Source organism: Hermetia illucens, chromosome 4 (assembly GCF_905115235.1).
Source record: "Hermetia illucens chromosome 4, iHerIll2.2.curated.20191125, whole genome shotgun sequence".
NCBI classification, from domain to species: Eukaryota; Metazoa; Arthropoda; class Insecta; order Diptera; family Stratiomyidae; genus Hermetia; species Hermetia illucens.
Genome location: NC_051852.1, coordinates 123,385,079 through 123,406,200, shown reverse-complemented (window position 1 = coordinate 123,406,200; position 21,122 = coordinate 123,385,079). Strand labels below are relative to the sequence as shown.

At 42.0% G+C, this 21,122-nt stretch overlaps 1 protein-coding gene across 2 annotated transcripts; it reads right to left on the bottom strand.

Moving 5' to 3' along the window:
- Positions 1-6,461: 6,461 nt before the first annotated feature.
- LOC119655715 (mannose-1-phosphate guanyltransferase alpha) lies at positions 6,462-21,090 on the bottom strand. Of its 2 annotated transcripts, none has more exons than XM_038061748.1 (8): positions 20,935-21,090; positions 20,678-20,876; positions 13,350-13,833; positions 7,825-7,891; positions 7,618-7,757; positions 7,440-7,560; positions 6,761-6,904; positions 6,462-6,701 (listed from the first exon to the last, which is right to left on the bottom strand). In XM_038061748.1, exons 1-8 carry the CDS (start codon positions 20,972-20,974, stop codon positions 6,601-6,603), a joined length of 1,296 nt encoding a protein of 431 aa, XP_037917676.1. In that variant the 5' UTR covers positions 20,975-21,090; the 3' UTR covers positions 6,462-6,600. The 2 variants fall into 2 exon arrangements, 1 of the variants encoding a protein (XP_037917676.1); XR_005249946.1 differs by having other exon boundaries at positions 6,677-6,701; positions 7,340-7,560.
- Positions 21,091-21,122: the final 32 nt, after the last annotated feature.

Below are 21,122 nucleotides of genomic sequence, written 5' to 3'. Positions count from 1 at the left end.
TTGTTACTGCATTCACGCCCGTTGATTACCTGAGGGTTGCTAATTACTAGATAAAAAATGCCTCCCCCCCTTTAATATAGAGGTACCTTCATATGTATTGCTGATAATCGATCCAAATCTTCTTCACCGCAAGGAGTGTATGATTTCAAAGTGGGTTAATTTCATTAGGAGGAAGGGAACAGCGGTAGATATGAATCCTCTTGACCTTTGTTTCTCTAAAGTCCAAATAGCCGTTACAAGAATGCAACCACTGAGCTATTTAAATACCTCGGATCAATGCTATCAGCCAATGGTGAACTGCGTTAAGAAATTGCTTCTCGCATCAGGACAATGTCGTATCTTTCGCACTCTATGGTTCTGAGCGTTGGCCGACCATAAAAGAGAATGAGCGGCGCCCCGTGGCAATTCAGTAGAAGGTGTTGTGTTGAGCTAGTGATGTAACATACCATGATTCCATAAAAAATGAGGACATTCGCGATTAACATTGGGTTGGTCCGATCGTAGAGAAATTGCGAATTGCGTTGATGTAAAATCATTTGCCAAAGTTGGTCATGAACATCTAAGTCGATGGAAAACGACCAAAAGGCCGGCCGAAACGTTGCTAGTTTGATACGCTAAATAATGTTTTGAAAGTCATCAAACACATGACAGAAAATGCCGGAACCGATCAAGACGAGCCGACCCCGCTTCTCTTCTTTTTAAGAGCTGTGCTATCGTCGTTACCCTCTTATGTAAAACTCCTCCTTATGGGCAAACTAGCATCAATTGAATTGATTCTCCGTCTTCCGTAAACACAATAATACAAAAAACGAAAATCATAATCGCGGTGAAGCACACTGATTGACCCAGGATAAATGCATTGTACACTCTGGTTTCAATTAATCGGTATGCCAAATCGGCATGCTAAACCTATGGCTAGTACTCTGGTTCACCGCGCCAGCCCATATTTTGCACCAAAAACGGCCTTTACTGCCTTCTTCTCACCGTAATTCAACTGTCCCTTGAAATGCTCTGGTCGGAATTTTGTCCAACCGAGCACCACAAACCACGACTCGTATATCCACACGTTGGCTCCAACACCAGTAATTCGTGCGCTACTGTTATATTAGGGAAAACATGTTTATCTCCATATACTACCAACGTGTTATTTTGAAAGGTTTCACTAAACATGCATTAGGCTTTTTGCAACTACTGTTTGAAGCAGTACCTCCTACCGTATTGGAGCCTTCAAGTACTTTCAAACATCCTTTCACTCTTCCGAAATTCAGGCAATTTATTGTTGGGCCTTCTACTGGGGAAAATATAACTCCGTAATGTGGCAAGTTCACTTCGGGGTACGTCCGGTATGATTTGCTAGTGCAACGCCAGCTTCATGAATGTTTGCTCGATAATTACTTCCGAAGATCAGCTTAACGTACTTCTTATTCTTGACCGTGAAAGTCCAACCACTTAACTCATTTCTCGAGTCGTAGACAACTGCCTGATTATAACTCTTGGTATGATGTTCAGTGACCTCCTACGGAAAATCGTGGACTAACAAGGCCATACATTAAAGTATGGATTTTAGTCTCCATCTTTTGCGGTTACTGCAAGGTGCGTTTCCTTGGCCTAGGAGCCCATTTCTGATGGATTTCTAACTGCAGGATTCCGATCCAGATTAACGAGGATTGCAATTGTACAATACTATCCATCAACGGAGACTATAGTGGAAAAGGATGCTTTCCACGAGCAATTAAACGCAGTTCAGAGGAGGCTTCCTAAAAGTGACATTGTGGTCGTGATGGGTGATCTAAATGCCAAGCTGGGATCTGACAACACCTTACCCGGACATGTGACGGAAAAACACGATCTTGCCAACCGAAACTATAACCCTGCGAAATTCGAGGATTCCTGCAACTTCCACCTCCTCGTCATTGGTAACACATTATTTGAATACAGAGCCTGCCATGAGATCAGCTAGGTTTCAACTGACCGACACCTTACGAGCAATCAGATCGAATACTTCGCGGTCAGCAGTAAATTTAAGAGTTGCCTTCTGGGCATGCTTGACAAGAGAGGTGCTGAAATCGGTCTCGAAAGAGATCACTATCTGATGGTGGCTTGTATGTTGAGGACGTCATTTCTCGCAGGTTTGGAGGGCTGCAACTCCCCAAGTTCAACATCAACCGCTTCTATGATCCACCTGCCGCTTGACAGTGGGAGAGCTATTTAGATGATCGAACAGCTGATGTACTGAGTAACCAACCTGAGAATATCGATGAGCATTGGACTCCCAACAAAAATGCTCTTTTCTCGAGTACCATACAGGTCGCCGGCCATGTCCCGAAAGAGCATCATAAAATCTGGCTGACTGCAGAACCGTGGAAGCGGATCGATGAACGGAAGAGGTTGAAAGTTATATTGCCCGCAGCGAGTAATAGTGGGCCTGGCGCGCTTCAACTTCGATACCGAGCAAAATTCTGAAAAGTTTAGCGTAGTGAACGCCGTGACAAAAGAGCATTTTCTATTGTGCTGATCAAAGAAGCGGAATATGCCACAGATCGCAATGAATTCATAAATGTATACTGCATCACGAAAGAGCTTGAATTTGGTCGCAAATCTTTCAGTGGTCCTTTGAAGGACGTTAACGGATGACGAACAACTGAAGAGATGACAAGAACGCTTCACCACGGTTCTTAACAGTATCACATCTGACTAGTCAGCATAACTTGCGGATACGGACTGTTCTTCCAAGCAGAAGAGAAACCATTTCGGCTACCTCAAACGGAGTAAAGCCGCTGGGCTTTTGAGCTTTTGAGTAAAGTTGTTGATATAAAAAATCCAAAAACCGTTTCCTTTTACTTTATTAAAAATTATTTAGTAAATAGCAAAATTATTTATTAAATAGCAAATATGCTTATATTTTCAGTGCTTAGGTTTGGAAATAATTTTTAGTAAAGTAAAAGGATACGGTTTTTGGAGTATCCTTTATACGCGCAGAGTTGTTTATCGCTGCACCTGCAGTTACTACAGATCTGTTACTAGCCCTCGTATGCAAATCTTAGGGATCCGAAGCCTTTCCCAGAGAGTGGAAGAAAGGAATGATCGCCAAGATTCCAAAACAAGTCGGGAAACCGAAAGCTCAGCGCTTCAGGTATGAAAGGTTTTGTGTATTTCCTTTATAAAGAGATTTGAGTGTGCATTTGTCCCATTAGCATGTAGCACGTAAAATATGCATATATTATGTGAAAATTTCCACTTTCAAGTAATATTTACATTCATAGTCTTGAATTTGCAGAGAAACGACAGTTTTGACCTAGTATAACTTTGTTAGTAATTATCACCAAATTTGGCAGGATCGTGCTCTATGCTGTAGCCTACATTTTTGCAAAATTTTGTGATTCTAGAGTGAATTTAAGGGGGGTTTTCCTGCCAATTACTAAAAATTCTAGTAATGTACTATTATTAACTTTATTTTAACAGGTATTGGTATGGAGAGTATTTCGGAGCCTAGGCACCATATAGTGGCAGCCCCCTGATTTTTTTCAGATTTTTCGGTTTGGTAGTTTCTGAGAATGGGTTCGTCAAAAAAATGACCACTTTCAACCCCCCGCACTCCCCACCTTTTCAACAAATATCAAAACTAAGATCGGCTTTGATAAGTACTAATCGAGACCTTTAATTTGAAACCCCGCATGACTATATTTGATGAAAAAAAATTTACACCCCCCTTTTGCATGTATGGGGACCCCCCTTAGATTCGACGTAAAAGGATGTAACTCACTGTATGCGTGAGCGTTCACAGTTCCCACCTTTCTACCAAATTTGGTGCCAATCGCTATAACCGTCTCCGAGAAAAATGCGTGTGACGGACAGACAGTAAACCGATTTTAATAAGGTTTTGTGTTTACACAAAACCTTAAAAAGGACCCATTTCGAGGGTGGCAATGGAAGGGGTATCTTCGTGTTCCCTGCCGTTGCAAAGATAATAGCTAAAATTATCGTCGAAAGCATCAAAAAACATCTCGAAACTTGATCGGCAGAAAGCCCCTCCTTTTGCATCGGAGTTTAGGAGTTTAGATCTTCGGGAGATGTCTGATGTTGAAGTATACAACGCGCCATTGATTTGATTGGCAGTTGGTGCTTCAGGCATGGACTTTCGATAAATCCAATAAAACGCCATTGGTATTATTTACAAAAAGGAGGAAACTGAAACACAAAATAGTTTCTCTCCAAACCTGGGCTCACTGCAAAGAACTGTATGTCTAAGTGTTACCGGTGTTATGTAGACGACATCCGGCATAGCTCTAAATGCATTATTTCAAACGGCATTATTGGAAGAACCGGATGAAGTTTTTACAAAGCCTTCTGATTCTCGGATCCTCATACTCCTGTTTGGTAGACGATATGAAATTATACTCAAGCGTAGAGAAAACTGAGTGTAATGAAAAAGAAACCGTTTCAAAGTATACAGAAATCTTCTACACCAACGGCATAAAAACAGAGCAGGGCTCGGGAGCAGAAGTCTACCTTTCGAGTCAAAACGAGAGATTGGTTTCTCCCTTGGGGCAATATACAATATGCTGAAATACATGCAATCATAAGGGCAGAAACCTAGGTGATTGGCGAGTGGTTAAAGAGTAAGCGTATCGCAGTCTGCAGCGATAGCCAAGCTGCATTGAGGTCGATAAGCAGCCCTTCAATTATCTCAAAAACCGTTCAAGGAATGTAGATTCCATTGAATTCTATTTCTAGATTCAATATGGTGGAACTACTCTGGATACTTTATCACTGTGGTGTAAAGGGATATGAAATCTCGTATGCACTAACAAAAGAGGTTTCAATTTTCAACATGCCATGACCGAAACCAGTAACCAATAGCATTAGCTAATGCTATTATTGAAAAATAAGAACAAACTTCACAAAATGACAGGTGGCAGAGTCTCAATACTATTAGACCCATCAAAATTTTTCAGTCAGAACCAAGCGAACATACTGCAAAATTTATCCTGTTGAAAAGCAGGAAGATTTGCAGAACTAATGTGCCATAATTCATTAGCTGGACATATGTTCAGAATAGAGATTCTCCAAGATGATATGTGTCCATCCTGTAATGAGGGACCGGAATCCACGAAACACTTTCTATGTGAGTGGTCCGTCTGTGGACGCATCACACCCTGTTGTACATAAAGAAATCCGAGATATTTCGTTAAACGGCGTAATCGAGTACTCTAGGATCTGAGTGCTCAGGAGCTTCGCCCCTTACCCACCTTAAATACACATACACACATGCCTGTAACTCACCGTCTCCCGTCGTACTTGTATTCCCAGTCGCGTATGGTTCTCATAGCCGGCAGTCCCACATGTGATGTTTGGGATGCATATCTTCAAAGTCAAATTCATCCAACCTCTCATTTCGACCAATGCCCTAAGGCCCTGCTCTCCATGTTCAATGTTATCTATTTTAGGCTGCCAGGATTTAGAGATTTTGCTAGCATCTGAGTTTAGATCTACACTGGGATTATACGAACGTCGCCTAATTATACGAGATAATATAGGTTTTAGCCCTTTCGTACCTCCTTCGTAGATTCTTCCTGATACACAGGTTCATCGAAAAACAATGCTATGTTGGCCAATGCAGTGTCTTGGGTTCAGTTCACCTATCCTAACCTCAGTCCGGCCTTCTCTTTTACTACCTGTGTACTACAGTATATGATCTCTCAGTTGGTTATCACTTCAATCATTCCACTCCTTCCTAATTATTGAATTGAAATCGAAGCACTCCCGTTGGATTTGTAATTGCATTAGTGATTTTGCTATGCCACAGGTACCCATATCTCGTCCAACGGAGCCTGTGCGATGCGAGTCCTTTTCATACCAGGTGCAAGAATGGCGATTATAGCAACGTTTCCATGTCAAGGGTGGATCTGTACTTCATGTCACTGATGATACCACCATAGCACGTAGCACCACGTAGCACTTCATAGATAAGCGAAAGCTTCACCACGATTTGATATATCCAGTATACCATGTGTGGTTTCAATCCCCCAGTCTTACCTACAGATGTTTCCGAGGAGAAAATGCCGAGTTACCACTGTTAATTACATCCTCAAAATGTTTGTTTTAATTTAACTTCGTATCTAGGATCACTCCTGGATATCTTGAATTTGGGTTCATTCAGTTTTTTTGCTGGAAACCAGGAGACTGATCTTGTTGCAATTTATCTTAACACTTCCCCATTTACACCATGTTTCTACTAGGCCCACAGGTTGTTTCATTTGCAGGAATTTTCAGGGATGGGTATACTAAAGTCAAAAGTATATAATTGAGCACAATATCCATAATTCAGTGCCGAATAAATCTTTTTTGTCTTTAAGAAACCACAGTCATTTGATATTGATGGTCACAGAGCCAACTTTCGAAAATCGCTGGCACTGGAGATATTACAAATCTGTCCCTGAAAAACTAACTTCACACAAAAGTTTCCTTGAAAAAGCGTTTTATTTTGGATAAAGTTTATTAAGCATAAAAACTACAAAATTATATTCGTTGCTCATTAAACGTAACACAAATCTTTGGATTTATAAACGACATTTGTGATGATTCGAACAAATATTCGAATTACAAAATAATTTCATTTTTAAAATTCCGGCTTAGCTCTTTATGTGGCAAGACGATAGAATTCAACAGAATTTTCTCCGACGGAACATTAACGAAACATCCTGCAATTGAAAAGTTGAATTTGTATATTTGTTGCTCTCTCTTTTAAAGGACAACTTACCTAAAATAGTTATTGATGGATTAAGTTTCCCTTCCTTATTGAACAATGGAGGATTATCCATTTTAGCAAATGGCTTATTTGGATCAGGGTCACTGGGCGTGCCCTCCACTCGAGCCCAACAACCAATATTTGAACCACGACCGACTAAAATGATGGGAATATTTACAGAGCTGGTTTCATAGAAAATTTTACTGAAATATATTCGAAATGAAGTACAACCCAAATAATATATAATAAATGATTTAGATTTTCTCCATTTGCGAGAAAGCTGTAAACTTAATACAGCTGCCGTTCGCTATGTATAGATCAAGAAAGAAAAAAATTGCAAACGACAACATCCTCCGCCGATTGATATTCGGGCTTTTCCAAAAAATTAATTTTGGCACAAACCACAGTTCACTTTCACTGAAATCTAAACTGCACAATCCAAAATTTCAACATTAGAGTTGAAAAAAATTTATAAGCATCGGGAAATCCAGTTATTTATAGTACGCAATGGGAAAAAAATTGAGAAACTAAATTGGGGAAGTTGCTCCCATACAATCATCAAATGAAGTACCAAAAACTGAACTAATATACCTTGGAAATTCCATTCGAACAACGAAAATTGTAAATAAGAACTCGTGATTAAAATAAGCGTTGCCAATGAGAAAAGTATGTGCCAAATTACACAAGTTACCTATGCTATGCAAAATCAAAGTGTGGTCTTTGATGACGGCATTCTCTAGAATGATGGATTCGCGAATTCGCACGCCTGGTCCAATCGAGACCCCCGGGCCAATGGAGACATTCGGTCCTAACTATTGTGAAGAAAAAAATGTATTTGTCACTTGAAATTTATGGATAGTTATATTTACGTGAGCAGTAGGGTGAACGGATGCTGTCGGATGGATATATACATCGGGATATATAGTGCAAATTAAGCTTCCATCGCCATCTCCGATCTCTTTGGTTCCAGCATTGGCCAGTCGCTCCGGATGGGTTTTTCTGTAAAGTTCTAAATAGAAAACGACACCATTATAATTTTAATACTCATTAGTATTAAATTTCATTGATCGCGTTACCTAAATAGTGACGATTGGCGTAAATGGCAGACCCTGCAGTTTTTATTTGCGACCACCAGTTGTTGACCTGAACGGAAATGAATCGTGCACGTTTTAGTTATTTGCAATTCAGTTTATTTTTATATGATATGCATTTAGTTTACTGTTTTTCATTAACCCAGATTTAAATAGTAAAATGGTTTTTTTTTCCTAATTTTAAAGCCAACAATACATTCCTTCCTTTGCAACAAGGTGATTGAACAAGGGAGTATCTGGATGCCTATATAATTCGTACTAATCAAATTGGTAGGTAGGTAGGTAGGTGAAACGCGGTGTCAAGATTAAAGAAAATAAATTCACTATTGCCAGGTAACTTAGTCGTTAGTAGCACCGTGCCAGACACTGATTTGTAACTAAAAAGCAATTATTCTTACATAATTTTGGCATATAGACAAATAGACCCGGGTTCGATGAACCTTGATTACCTATCTTTGGTGTCAAATGCCTTGCATTCATACACGGACATGCCTAACATACACAGCATATCCTTTAAATAACCAAACAAAAACACATGGAGACGAAAAAACAGTCCTCAAGTTTGTTAATTTATAGCACGATTCCTTGATTTTTTCTTGTTACCGTTTTTTATAAGTTTCAACAATCTCAAATATTGATGTTACATGCGCTCAAAAAGCGCAAATATAAGATAACGCGCTCGCTTTGGGTCGACCCGGCTACAGTCTCCTCAACAACTAAGCGATGCACGGAGCTTGGCTACGGTGGCCGCCGTTTAGGAAGCAGAAGAGGCCCTTCTTCCGAATCTTCAACAAATGTGAATTCATCCGGAAGCCGATTAAGCTCAATCCTGAAACCGAGTCACTGGAATTATTATAGTAAAAAATCTGCACACCAAATAGCCAAAAATGATCAACACTGTAAGCCGTACAAACTTGTACTTGTACAATGTACGATAGAGTCTACCAAATGCATGAAAAATTAACCTTTCATGTAAGAAAAATCCAAAGCTTCGCATACACCATAATTGCATACTTTAACATGCAAAGAAGAAGTAATTATGATTCTAGCGAACAAGCATTACTTATCACTTAGAAGCATATGCATTTCCTCTTACTTCAATCTGCATTGCAAAACATCCCCATAATCGGGGCTCAACAGCCGTCGTCGCCACTTGTACTAGGTATATTGGTGTGTCGCAAAAACACACATTATTACTCAGTAATGTTTAGTGATGCTGTGATATCACATCGACATGACAATTACAAACCATCATTTATCACAAGAGTAATACCATTACCACTTCTCTACTAAGTGGTGATGGGATGATGTTGTGATATTAAGTGTTGCTATAATGTTTGGATCACGCTCGATGTTGGTAATATGATATTGCACTTTAAGGTGGTATCACTTTTAATAATTGTTTAACTTACGCAATCGAGAAAACTTCCTCTACGAAAAATTCGTGGATCTGGAATTCAAGGTCGATCAGGTCATGTACCGTTGCGATGTTCCTGATGTCACCGTACTTACTAGGGCCCAACCGCACTTTACTGATTCGAAATTGATTTTTCAACAGGACTCCGCGCCAACCAACAGGGCGAAAAAGATTAATGGGTGGTACAAAGTCCATCTCGCTCTACGCGTCGAATACAAATCCAATCTACTAAAGAGTGTACTCGATTTTGGAGAACAGGGCCTGCGCTAAGCCCCGCAATAGTCTCAAGTCACTAAAGTGGAACGGACTTTCACTGGAAAAATTGCGTGGCTACACGAAAAATTTTCCGAACCATTTAAGGCTCTGTATTGCTGCTAGAAAAGGTTGCTTCGAAACAGCAGCAACAGTAGCATTATTTACGGTTCGTTTTTTGAAATGTGCATAGATGAAATTTCGAACGTGGAAATACTTAATTACTGTTTTTATTTGTTTGCATTGTTCAGCACGGTCTAAGATACTCACATGGACTCTTGCAGTGCTGGTTCCTCAATATCAACTACCGTGGTCAAAGTCACTTCAATAGTTCAATAACGTCGTATATCATTCATCGTTCAAGATTAGGAAATATACTTCAGATTTGGAGAATATGATAAATCTTGCATCACGGAAACTTGTGTTTTGGCCAAAACCTCATAAACAGCGACTGTATTTTATAGAATTGTGTTATCATCCGAAAGGTTCTATCTACCCGACTCACGATATTCTGAACCTACTCGCAAAATTCTCTTCAACGAGGCGCACAGTTAATAGACCATTCAAAACGAATCTCCGAAGAACACTTCTTTTGGAGTCAACCAAACATATTAACATTCAAAACTTCTCGATACGCGATTATGTCGTTTTCGTTAAGCTTTACGCATTCAAACTTGGAGCTCGTTTCTGGGATCACGTTTGAAACGTTACGACTCATCGCCTATTATAGTACAATTTAAAAAGTTTGGGTTTTTTTTACAGTTTTTATAATAATAATCGTTGGCGCAACAATCCAATGGATTAAGGCCTTGAAGTGTGTTAGAGCACTTCATTCGAGACCGTAAAGGTACACTACAGTACACTATAGGAGGCAATGTAGTCAGCATTGCGCTCAAACGAGATTATTACCCTACTTATCCACAGCTGAGTCGACTGGTATCCGACACCCAGTCACGATAACAAATCCCTCTGCCATCACTGAGATTTGAACCGCGACCTTCCGCTACGACAGCCCAGCGCTCTAACCACTTGAGCCATCCGGACACGCTTTTATTGAATCTTTTAGTGCTCGATTCGTAACTAACTCACACTATTCCGATGAGTTCATCCATGGTGGCTGTGATCGGGGGACCTAGACCTTTTTCATAAATGGAGGTGGGAATATCAAAAAGACGATGCTACGTAATTTGCAACGGAGCGTGAGATTCTCACACACTAAAACCATCCCTGCTATTCGGCTCCGACCAACGTGAAGTATTATTTCGCAAGGAAGGTATGGTCTACAGCACGATATTTAGATCAAGCATCCAAATTGTCCGGATAGCCGAATGGTTAGAGCACAAGACTGTCATACGGAAGGTCGCGGTTCCCCTCCAATTTCCCTCGATGCGCTCGGCCACAAATCACCCAAAAGTAATTATCATTTTTTCGCCACTAGGCGTAGCGAATTAGCAAATCGAAGGATTCAAGTCACTGGTTTTGTGATTGAAATATTCGATCATTCCCAGAAGTTTTAATCCCAACGGCTTAGATCTAGTACAGACCAACTGTTCGGAGATTGCCATATCATTCTATTTGGGCTAAAGTGCAAAATCACAGTCGAGAAACCAACCCACAAAGCAAGCTCGATTCGAATTGAGAAGTTTCTGCAACGATGAACCCTTCTGTTACTACTATTATCGTTAGGAGACCAAATGTAAACCCCATGCAAGTGGGCCGTGAAAACGTAGGCGGAAAATAAGCTCCATCACTTCGAGTTGAGCAGGTCATAAGTATCAGGAAAATGAAATATCATTTAATTCTACTGAATCGAAAAACCGAACGTCTCCGCACTTCCTTGGAAAATAGCCAAAGACATGCAAACACTCACTAGACTCCTGCTTTTCGTAACTAGCTATATTATTATCAACCTTGATAGGGAAAAACGTCTCCCACTTATCCTGGGAACTACACAAATTTTGAGTCGAAATTTTACAGTCACCGAAATAGAGCAACACCACCAGCTTTTCCTCATCGATTTTCATTTTCATTCATTCCACCCCTGATGAGCCACGCCGAATAACCTCGACACATTCAGAAAGGATCACCTTTTATGGCTTACATAAAGAATACGTAGTGATCATCCTTGGGCTTAAGACGGGAAAGATCGAAGGGAAGGAGTTTTACGCCTTACAGAAAAACGCGCACCTTTCCGCCAAAGGTTAAACGCGGAAAACAAGCCAAATTCAACCAGCACTAACTGGTAAAGAAAAACTATTCCTGACGTCTTTATGGACACTACAGATGCCTCAATGGTGTTACTTCCTCTGATGGCTACTCCGTCGCTAATCTATACATTTTTTTCACAACATTTGCACGACTGCAAATCCTCTCAACACTAGATTTGACTCAAGATTACAGTCAAATATCCGAGACAACCGAAGACTTCGAAACACAACTGTCATAAAGCCACTCAACCTCTTCGAGTTCAGGGTAATAATATTCAAACTATGTAATGCAGCACAAATCTTTCACTGCTACCTAAACACTACGCCGCGAGGTTTTCATTTTTGCTTTGGTTATATTGTAGACATTCTAGTTGCTTCAGAATATCCAGAAAAACACTAGGAACACGTCAGAACTGTCTGACTCGAGCAGGATTGCTTAACCACCAAAATCGAAATGCCTTTTAGGCGTAGATTGTGTTGAATATCTAGGACGTCAAGTTACCAAGAACGAATTTATACCACTAGCGCAAAGAGTCAATGCAATTGTGCGAATCAAGAGGATTGTTACAATCGATAGACTCAACCCTTTTTAGACATGTTGATTTTTTAACAAAAGTGTTTGATAGATCTGCTATAATCCGAGCTACATTGCATCAATTGTTCGTCGGAGCCGAGAAAACGGACAGGAATCCAATTAGTTAGACTCCCATACTTGAGTCTGTCTACAGGGACGCTAGTTAGTCATCCTGAAGGAGATACTATTTTAGTGATTTCATGCGACGCTTCATATACAGCAATGAAAGACTTTCTCGACCATTCTCATAACGCCAATTAGAAATGATAAGTGATGCGGATACCTAAATTAAAATCTGAATTTACTATAATCAACTACTTACTATACGACAACCTGAAAAAATACTGAAATTTAACCGTTCTGATATGCCAGCAGTTAAATTCAGCTCAAACGAAGCATCTGCCGACACACATTTGCTTGCCTCTTGGCTAGCCAATTCGTTCGTTTCCCTCATACATCATTATCAAAATTATGTATCATAAGCCCATCGAATTTCCTGATACTCGATTTAGTTATGTAAACACTGTCATTGTGGGTAAACGTGCCTAATCTCATGGATAACCTTCTCCATCTTTAACCCTTGTTTATGGCCCACAACAAGGTGAGCTGAATCGATCTACTTCCAATAGTTCTGCTTGGTACACCTTAGGGGAAGCCATCCAATCTACATATGTCACTGTCTTCGACACAATCGAGAGCAGCGCATGAACCTTCGCAAGTAGCCGCCCAACAGGTGATGACATCTCACCCTGGGGTGCCTGGAACCTGTGCCTGAGAAGCACACAAAAAGATTCTCTTCACCTAAAACAGAAGACTTATTCCAGTTCCTTAATTGCTGCTTGACTGCCACTATTGTTTAACTGGCGGAACGTTATTAACGATAAAGCTGTCTACAAATTATTTTCTTTCAAGTAACTAAGCAATATTTAAAATGACGCTGACTACCAAAATCTATTTCACAATGAATTCAAATAAAGTTGGCTACAAGCTCACCTGCTCTGGAATACATATTCTACAAACATAACAATTTACAAAATACTTAAAATTATAGTATACTTACAGGTAAAGCAAATAATTTGCCAGTCCCAGCAAGTGGCGTCAAGACCTCCTGTTCCCATTGAATATGACCCTGATCGCGTCCATTATGTCCATTACCAAATCCATGGTACTCCAACTGTCGCGAATGGAAAATCGACGACATCAAATTGAAAACTTCCGTCGAACAAACGTACACTCCACAATTGATGAATGTTGATACATATGAACTTGGTTTCTCCACATAATGCGAAACGGACCCGTTATCCTTATCAAACACAAGGCAACCATAGTGAACAGCTTGCTGTCGTGTCGCTTCCGTGCTCATAATTGTAATCATTGCTTTTCCTTCACGACTCATATGATAGTCGTGTAGAGCTTGCAATGGAAAATCGGCACAAACATCACCGTTTAAAATGAAAAAGGCTTTGGGATTGCCAATGCTGATCTGATCACGGAAGTGATACATTCCACCAGCTGTTCCGAGGGGTGTGAATTCTTGAAGGTACCTGTAAGTTAGAAATGGATATTATTAAAACTGAAATGTGGAATTATAAAACTAATCTCGAATCAAATCTCTGGAATAAATACTATCTCTGATGCCAGTAAGATAACCAAAGCAAAATTCCATCATATTTACAGCAGCTGTAGCGCAGAAAATTGTATAGGTCCTTTGAATACAATGCTGGAAATGCCAAGATACACAAGACCTTATGTCGGTTGCAAAACAACTGTGGATCTCAAAAGTCAGATCAGAAGGCTAATCGGGAAAGTAAGACCAAATCATCGAATCTTATTCCAGGATGTTTCTAGCAAGGGAGACATTTTTAGATGTACAATTTATGACATATGTTAGAGGTAAAGGCTATCAAAACGAAGCCTACGGCCAAAAGTAAAAACAGGGTCTTGGAAGAGTTCAGGTAGAATAGAGGTTTTTCACCAAGGGATTAGGAAAAAAAGTTGGTCAGCTTTTTAGGGAGTAACAACGCATTTGCAGAACTTCAGTGAACCACGGTATCTCGGTTATATTAACGACACAATTCACTGGCGGGAGAGAGAGAAAAGCAGTTAGAGATCAGCAGAATGGAAGGGTTATTGATTAAAAATAAAATTAATAGGAGGCTCCGAATAGACCTCCGACTGACTCTTAACGAACGATAGTTGTACAGAAATAAATGTAGTTGCAAACAGAGCCTCTGGAGTAACAAACGCTAAATTAATGGCTCTGAGTGTAGATCTCAGAAGCGGTTTCAAACGCAATAGAGACAGAATGATCCTTACGGAACGATTCGATGACGAAAACTTAGTTCGTTAGGGCTTTGTGGCGTAGCCATTATAGTCTTGAATAAATTGCTCGCTTCAAGACGTTGGTCCAATTGGATTGACGCGGCGACGATTATTATTACAGCAAAGCAAAGTTAAAAGTCTAGATATATTTGTGATCTGGGTGGGACTCGAAACCCAGGAACTTAGTTGGTATCTGACTTACCCTCTGACAAGCTCAAAACATGCATATTCACTAAATCTGAAAACCAAATACTATCCCTAAAAGATTTCACTTCCAATTACAGGCGTCAACACAACATAAACGGATGGCATTGTACGGGACTACGTAGCAGCAGCCACTTTGTATTTCCCATAAAATCCGCACCACCCATGAAAGAATTAAAGGGCCTGTTAACGACTGCAAGATATACAACCTTCAAGTTGTTGCTTCTAATATGCTGCGTTGGGGTATATCTAATGAGCCATCATATGGAAATCGGTAAAATCAAAAATTCAGAAAATCTGCATCGCAACCCTAAAAATCTTTCTAAAAAACCGGCGTTCCATCAGCGCCTTTGATAATACCTCGTTCGTATCAGCCACAAGAAAACAAAGCGTAAATAGCAATATGCGTAGACTTCAACGATCATTGCTGGAACTTCAAACACATGACGAGACCTGTACGCCATTTACAGGAGACTCCGTGGGAGAAGTCCTACCTCCTCTAATCTGGGACCCCGCGGTGAGCTAAGTGCTTACCTGATAAAACAGAATGGCGCCATCATGTCCCATCAACGTACTTATATCGGGAAGATTCCTCTAAACAATCTCAGAGCTTGTACCAGCTGATAAACTCAAATTTTCATGAATTTTTTATAAACAGCTTTAACTATGTTAACAAATAGGGCCAAGTATCTGGGAGTGAAGACATGGAGACCGAAACTACGCGCAAAAGCGAGCCATTAGAAACTGTTCCCGCTGTCTCTCCTTTACGCGTGATATGAAAAATGCATTCACCCTTGTCCTAGAGACTAGATAATTATTATTATTCTGTTAAGGGAAAGTCGCATCGCGTCCTTAAAGAACTATTGTGCCCCTTTTACTGGTTATAGTGTACCTATTAATCATAGTATCTCAAGCAAGCCTAGTATATTCCCTACTTCCAGACCTTTCAACTTTGAAACTTTCTTTTTCGTTGGGGTGAATATTTATTCTTGCAAATACCGATATTTCGGGAACCACTTGTTCCCTTCATCAGTGCTAACAAGTCAGTAGTATTATTTCAAATAATTAATCGTTGGAAACACCGCATTATTTCACTCAGACTTTCAACTTTGTATCTGGTATTAAATGTTCTCCCAGATCCCTTGACCTACTTTGCACAAGTGCCGGACACTGTTCCAAGACGTGTATAGAGGTTTCATCAAACTCCGGACAAAACCTGCTCCATAGATATTCCTAGCTTCCCTAGGAGCCGGCAGTGACCAGCGAGAATTCTCACTATGATTCGGAGGTTCTTTTTGGTGAGGTTTAAGCAATCCTTTGTGCGCATAGGTTCGTAGACCCCAATAAGCACCCTAGACTGCTCCACCCCTGAAGAGATAATTACGAAGGACTGGAATCACTAGAGTAATGACCATTTGACGGATCACATACTGTAGTGCAGAAGAATCGATTGATGTAGGGGCAGAACGAAAGAACTTAAAAGGAAGGAACCCCATTGCAGGAGTGGAGACTACACTTGGAATCACAAAACCGTACTCAAAAGAACCATGCGAAATTGGAAGCTGAAGCAATTAATCCATCGATGAGCGACAATGAAACATAGCAATTTTCCAAGATAGATAGAGAAATCCGAAACTTTGGTTTGCGCGGAAAGCGATCTACATATCCCTAAAAGCTGTCTGGCGTCCTGACCTACGCCATTGTTCCATCTCAGGCAGGGCCTGCCCCGTCTTCTTTTCCTTCCGTAGATATTGTCCTTATAGACTTTCCGGGCTGGATTATCCTCATTCACACGGATTAGGTGGCCCGCCCACCGCAACCTGTTGAGCCGGATTTTATCCACAACCAGACACCAGCGTGGTGTCGCTCATAGCTTTCGTCGTTATGTAGGCTACCGACTCGTCCATCCTCATGTAAGGGGCCAAAGATTCTTCGGAGGGTTCTGCTCTCGAACGCGGCCAAGAGTTTGCAATTTTTTTTGCTAAGAACCCAAGTCGCCGAGGAATATATGGGGACTGGCAAGATCATAGTCTTGTACAGTAAAAGCTTTGACCCTATGATGAGACGTTTCGAGCGAAACAATTTTTGTAAACTGAAATAGCCTCTGTTGACTGCCAACACGTGTGCGCTGATTTCATCGTCGTAGCTGTCATCGGTTGTGATTTTCGACCCTAGGAAAAATTTTCAACGGTCTCAAAGTTGTAGTATCCTATCTGACGTTGCCACGATGTTCTTCTTCTTGCCTTCATTAATGTACAGCCCGAAATCTCACCTCACGCCTGCTCCACCTGAATGAGGGTCGACTATAAATCTCGGGTTGTTCTTCCCATAATGACAATATCGTCACCGAAGGCCAGTAGTTGGGTGGACTTGAAGAATCACTTTCTCGAGGGCCAGGTTGAATTATTTATTTAATGAGGACAATACACAGAAAACAAATTCCTTATTACATATTGTCGTCAGAGGGAGGAGCAAGTGAATGGCTTATTTTACGCTTAAAACTAGAGAAGGAAAGACCCAAGCTGTAGGGCGTTGTAGGACCGGCATAGCTTCGGGATCGGAGAGTGGAAGTAAATCTCGAGCTCCGCAAAGGATACATCAAAAATGTCCGCACTACGTGTATTATGAGACGAGGCGATACGGAAAGTAATATTCGAGTTGGCGGAGCAGTCCATCAGACAATTGCAGAGTTTGAAAAGGAAGATACGGCGTTGCTGTAGGGAGGGGAGATTGAGGGTGCGGAGTCGTGACGGATAATCAACCCGTGGAAGGTTCTTTTTGTAAAAGAGGGTCCGGGTGAATTGGCGTTGTATAACTTCAAGAGCGCGGCAGTCACGATTGCGGAAGGGGGCCCGACTACACAGCAATATTCAAGGATGTTTCTGACAAAAGGAATTGAAGAGTGTTAAGGAAGGCTGGTTTGAGGTAAAGTCGTAGGAGGAACGTAGGATAAAACCAGACATTTTGGAAGCTCTATTGATGATGTCAACGAAGTGGGAATTGAAGCGAAGTTTGTCGTCGAATATTACACCCAGGTCTTTGAAGGAGGTCAGTAGTGAAAGTGGTTGTCCATTGAGAGAATAGGAAAACGATGTTGGGGAGGATTTAAGCGAATAACACATCCAGTGGCATTTGTTGACATTCAATGTTAGCTTGTTGACCGAACACCAACGGACTAAATTATCAAGGTTGGACTGTGAGAGAGCACAGTCCAACGGAGACGAAACAGTGGCAAACAATTTAAGGTCATCTGCGTAAAGCAAATACGGGCAGGAGCATGATATGGCATCCCCTTGTCTTAGACCGTTGTTGATGTAGGAATGATATGATACCTTTATAATTGCTACACTGCGTAATATTCCCCTTTTTATGTATGGGACAGATAATGCGTTGTTGCCGGTCGTCAGGTATTGATTCGCTGTCCCATACCTTGAGCATCAGTTGGTGTACTGCTTGGTGTCGCCTCCATGTTTAACCAATTCGGCTGTAATTCCATCGGCCCCTGGCGACTTATGGTTTTTAAGCCGGTGGATTGCACGGACTGTCTCTTCTATGCTTGGCGGTGGCAGCATTTGTCCGTCGTCTTCAGTTGCCCAACTCGCCGATATTTTGGTTGTTGAGCAGTTCATCAAAATACACAACCCAATGCTCCAATATGCCTATTCTGTCGGAAGTCAGATTTAGCTCTTTGTCTCGGCAGAATGAGCATCGAGGTGTATAAGGCTTCATCCTGCTGACTTGTTGATAGAACTTCCGCGCCTGGCACGGTTGCTCCCTGTACTTTTCGAGTTCACAGATTTGTTGGTTCTCCCAGGCTTCCTTTTTCTGTCTGTAAAGTCGTTTCTCCGCTCCACGGGGTTCGTGATGTCTCCGCGCATGCTCGCGTTCTTTGAGAATGCAACATTACTCGGTATGCAGCATTCTTCCGTTCCGTTGCTAGCTTACATTCATCGTCGAACCAACGTTCCGACTTTCTTGCGGCTGGGACCAAGTATATTTGTGGCCGTATCAATAATAACGCTCTTCAGGTAGTTGTGAAGAACATTTGTTGATGCTTCATCCCCAGGACATCTGTTAGCAGCCATTAAAGCGGCATCCGTTTCCCCCTTATAGGTATTACGGAGGGCTGTGTTGTGACTGGCTTCAGTATTCGCTCTCACCTGATTGTTAGAGCGGATTGCGGGTGGTGTTGTAATTGGAGCCCGCAGCATTATGCCAACGAGATTGGGATCCGAGTCTATATTGGTCCTCCAATATGTTCTGACATACATTAAGTCTGAGAGGTGGCGGCATTCAACAACACATAGTCAATTTGGTTGAAAGTGGTCCGGTCTGGAGAGGCCCACGTATGTTTGTGACCGCTTTCCGCGCAAATCAGGTACAATAACCATTTCGTGCGATACTGCTAACTGAATAATCCGCAGTGCTTTATCTTTGGTATCCCTATGTAAGCTATGGGAGCCGATATATCGCCTGAATACAGGCCCTACTTCCCTACTTGACTGTTGAAATCTTTATGATTAATTTTTATATCATACTTGGGACAGGCTTCTAGGGTCCGTTCAACTGCTTCGTAGAAGGTATCCTCTGATTCTGCAGTCTCCTCTCGTTTATGAGGCTTATATTTCTAAATTGACCTCGCAAACGGATCTTCAAAGCCAGCCCGTAGCATTCATGAAAGAAAGCAGCTCTCCCACCCTGCAGCTAGAAATCTCTCTGAGGTTCCGAAAGAATGGTTTACCCAGTGTCCGCAGCCTGACTCTAGCCAGAGCTGGGCAATCGCAGAAAAACTGCATGAGGGTTTCCCTTCCTTCTCCGAAGCTTCGGCAATGCGAATTTTAGGGTATGCCGAGCGTAGCGGCATGGTCCTCTATGCACCGGTGCCGCGTGCAGACCGCCGTAATCTTGAATGCACTTGCACGCGTCTGGCATAAGAGCTCTCGTGACCGGGCTATGTTATAAGTGGGTCAAATTCTCCTTGACTTGGTACAGCTCGTGAGCCTTCGCCATCTTAGGCCCGCGGCTGCTAGGTAGTGCAAGTAGACTCGGCCTACGACAGCCGCCAGCGGAACACCGACTGTATTCACCGGAAGACTGCCAACAGCAGAGCCTCGCCTGGCCAATCCGTTAGCCTGCTCATTCCCGTCTATGTTCCTATGCCGGGAAACTCAGAGGAGAGTGACCTTGAGCGTGCCGCCCAGACGGTTCAGCGCGTCTCTGGACTGCCCCACCGGCCTGGAAGATGTCGTACAAGGCCTTGATGCCCGCTTGACTGTCGATCAGAATAGCTATGTTACGCTTGGGGCTCGGATGTCGCTCCAGCCATCGACAGACTTCCAATATCGCCAGTACTTCCGACTAGAATACACTGGCGAAACCTGGGAGACCATACGACTTGGATACACATAGGCCATCTTTGATCCGTCCGTAAGGAATACCGTGTCATAGTCTTGCAACACGCCGCCGGTCTTCCACTTTGCCCTGGTTGGAAAGTCCACAGCAAAGTTTCTCGTGAAGTTCAGCTTGCGTGTGGCATAGTCCGTGGGGAATGCCCAGATTTCCCGAGGTACTTCATCTAGGATGTTGCTGTGGCCGTAGGACTTCGCTGCCCAGTATCCGGACTCACGTAGTCTGACGGCACTACACGCTGCAACGTATTTAATGTGGAGGTGTAGGGGGAGGAGATGCAGGAGAACATAGAGAGTATCTGCCGGGCAGGACTGCAGAGCCTCAGTAACACCTGCACACGCGGTTCTTTGAATCTTATTAAGCCTCATCCTATTGTATTGTTTCTTTCTTCAACAGACTTCGAAATTCGTCCCTGCGTGCGCCCTCCAAAGGTCTTATAAGTAAACAAATTACCTTATGTTCACATTATACAGGCTTTGCATGTCATTAACGAATTGCTCCATTTCGGACTGGGCATAGTATCCAATTATAAGGATTTCCTTGAGCTCCTTTAGCCGGACGCATGCCTCGATGTGGTGTTGGATGATGGGCCGGCCGGCGACCGGGAACAAAGGCTTCGGGACGTCCAAGGACAACGGCCTGAACCGGGTGCCTATAACCATAAAACCACATTTAATCCTCATTTAATAGAGTGAGTTTTGATTTCATACCCTTCTGCGATCCTCCTACCAAAATCACCGCCTTCAACATAATATTTTCCAGTAACTCAAACAAATTACAAGCTTCAGGCTACGTGTTCTCCGACGTGACAAATCTCTCAGAATTGACGACAGACAACATAGGTGTCATCAGTGTCAAAAGTTTGACAAAACCCTAACAGCTGACTAATGATAACATT

What these genes read in the sequence shown, in the direction of transcription:
- LOC119655715 (XM_038061748.1), bottom strand. Translation starts at nt 20,974, where the DNA reads ATGTTGAAGGCGGTGATTTTGGTAGGAGGATCGCAGAAGG. An exon ending in CTGTATAATGTGAACATAAG is followed by an intron (nt 13,834 to 20,677) that starts GTAATTTGTTTA and finishes TCTAACTTACAG; the next exon opens with GTACCTTCAAGAATTCACAC. An exon ending in TTTGATTTTGCATAGCATAG is followed by an intron (nt 6,905 to 7,439) that starts GTAACTTGTGTA and finishes CCATCATTTTAG; the next exon opens with TCGGTCGTGGTTCAAATATT.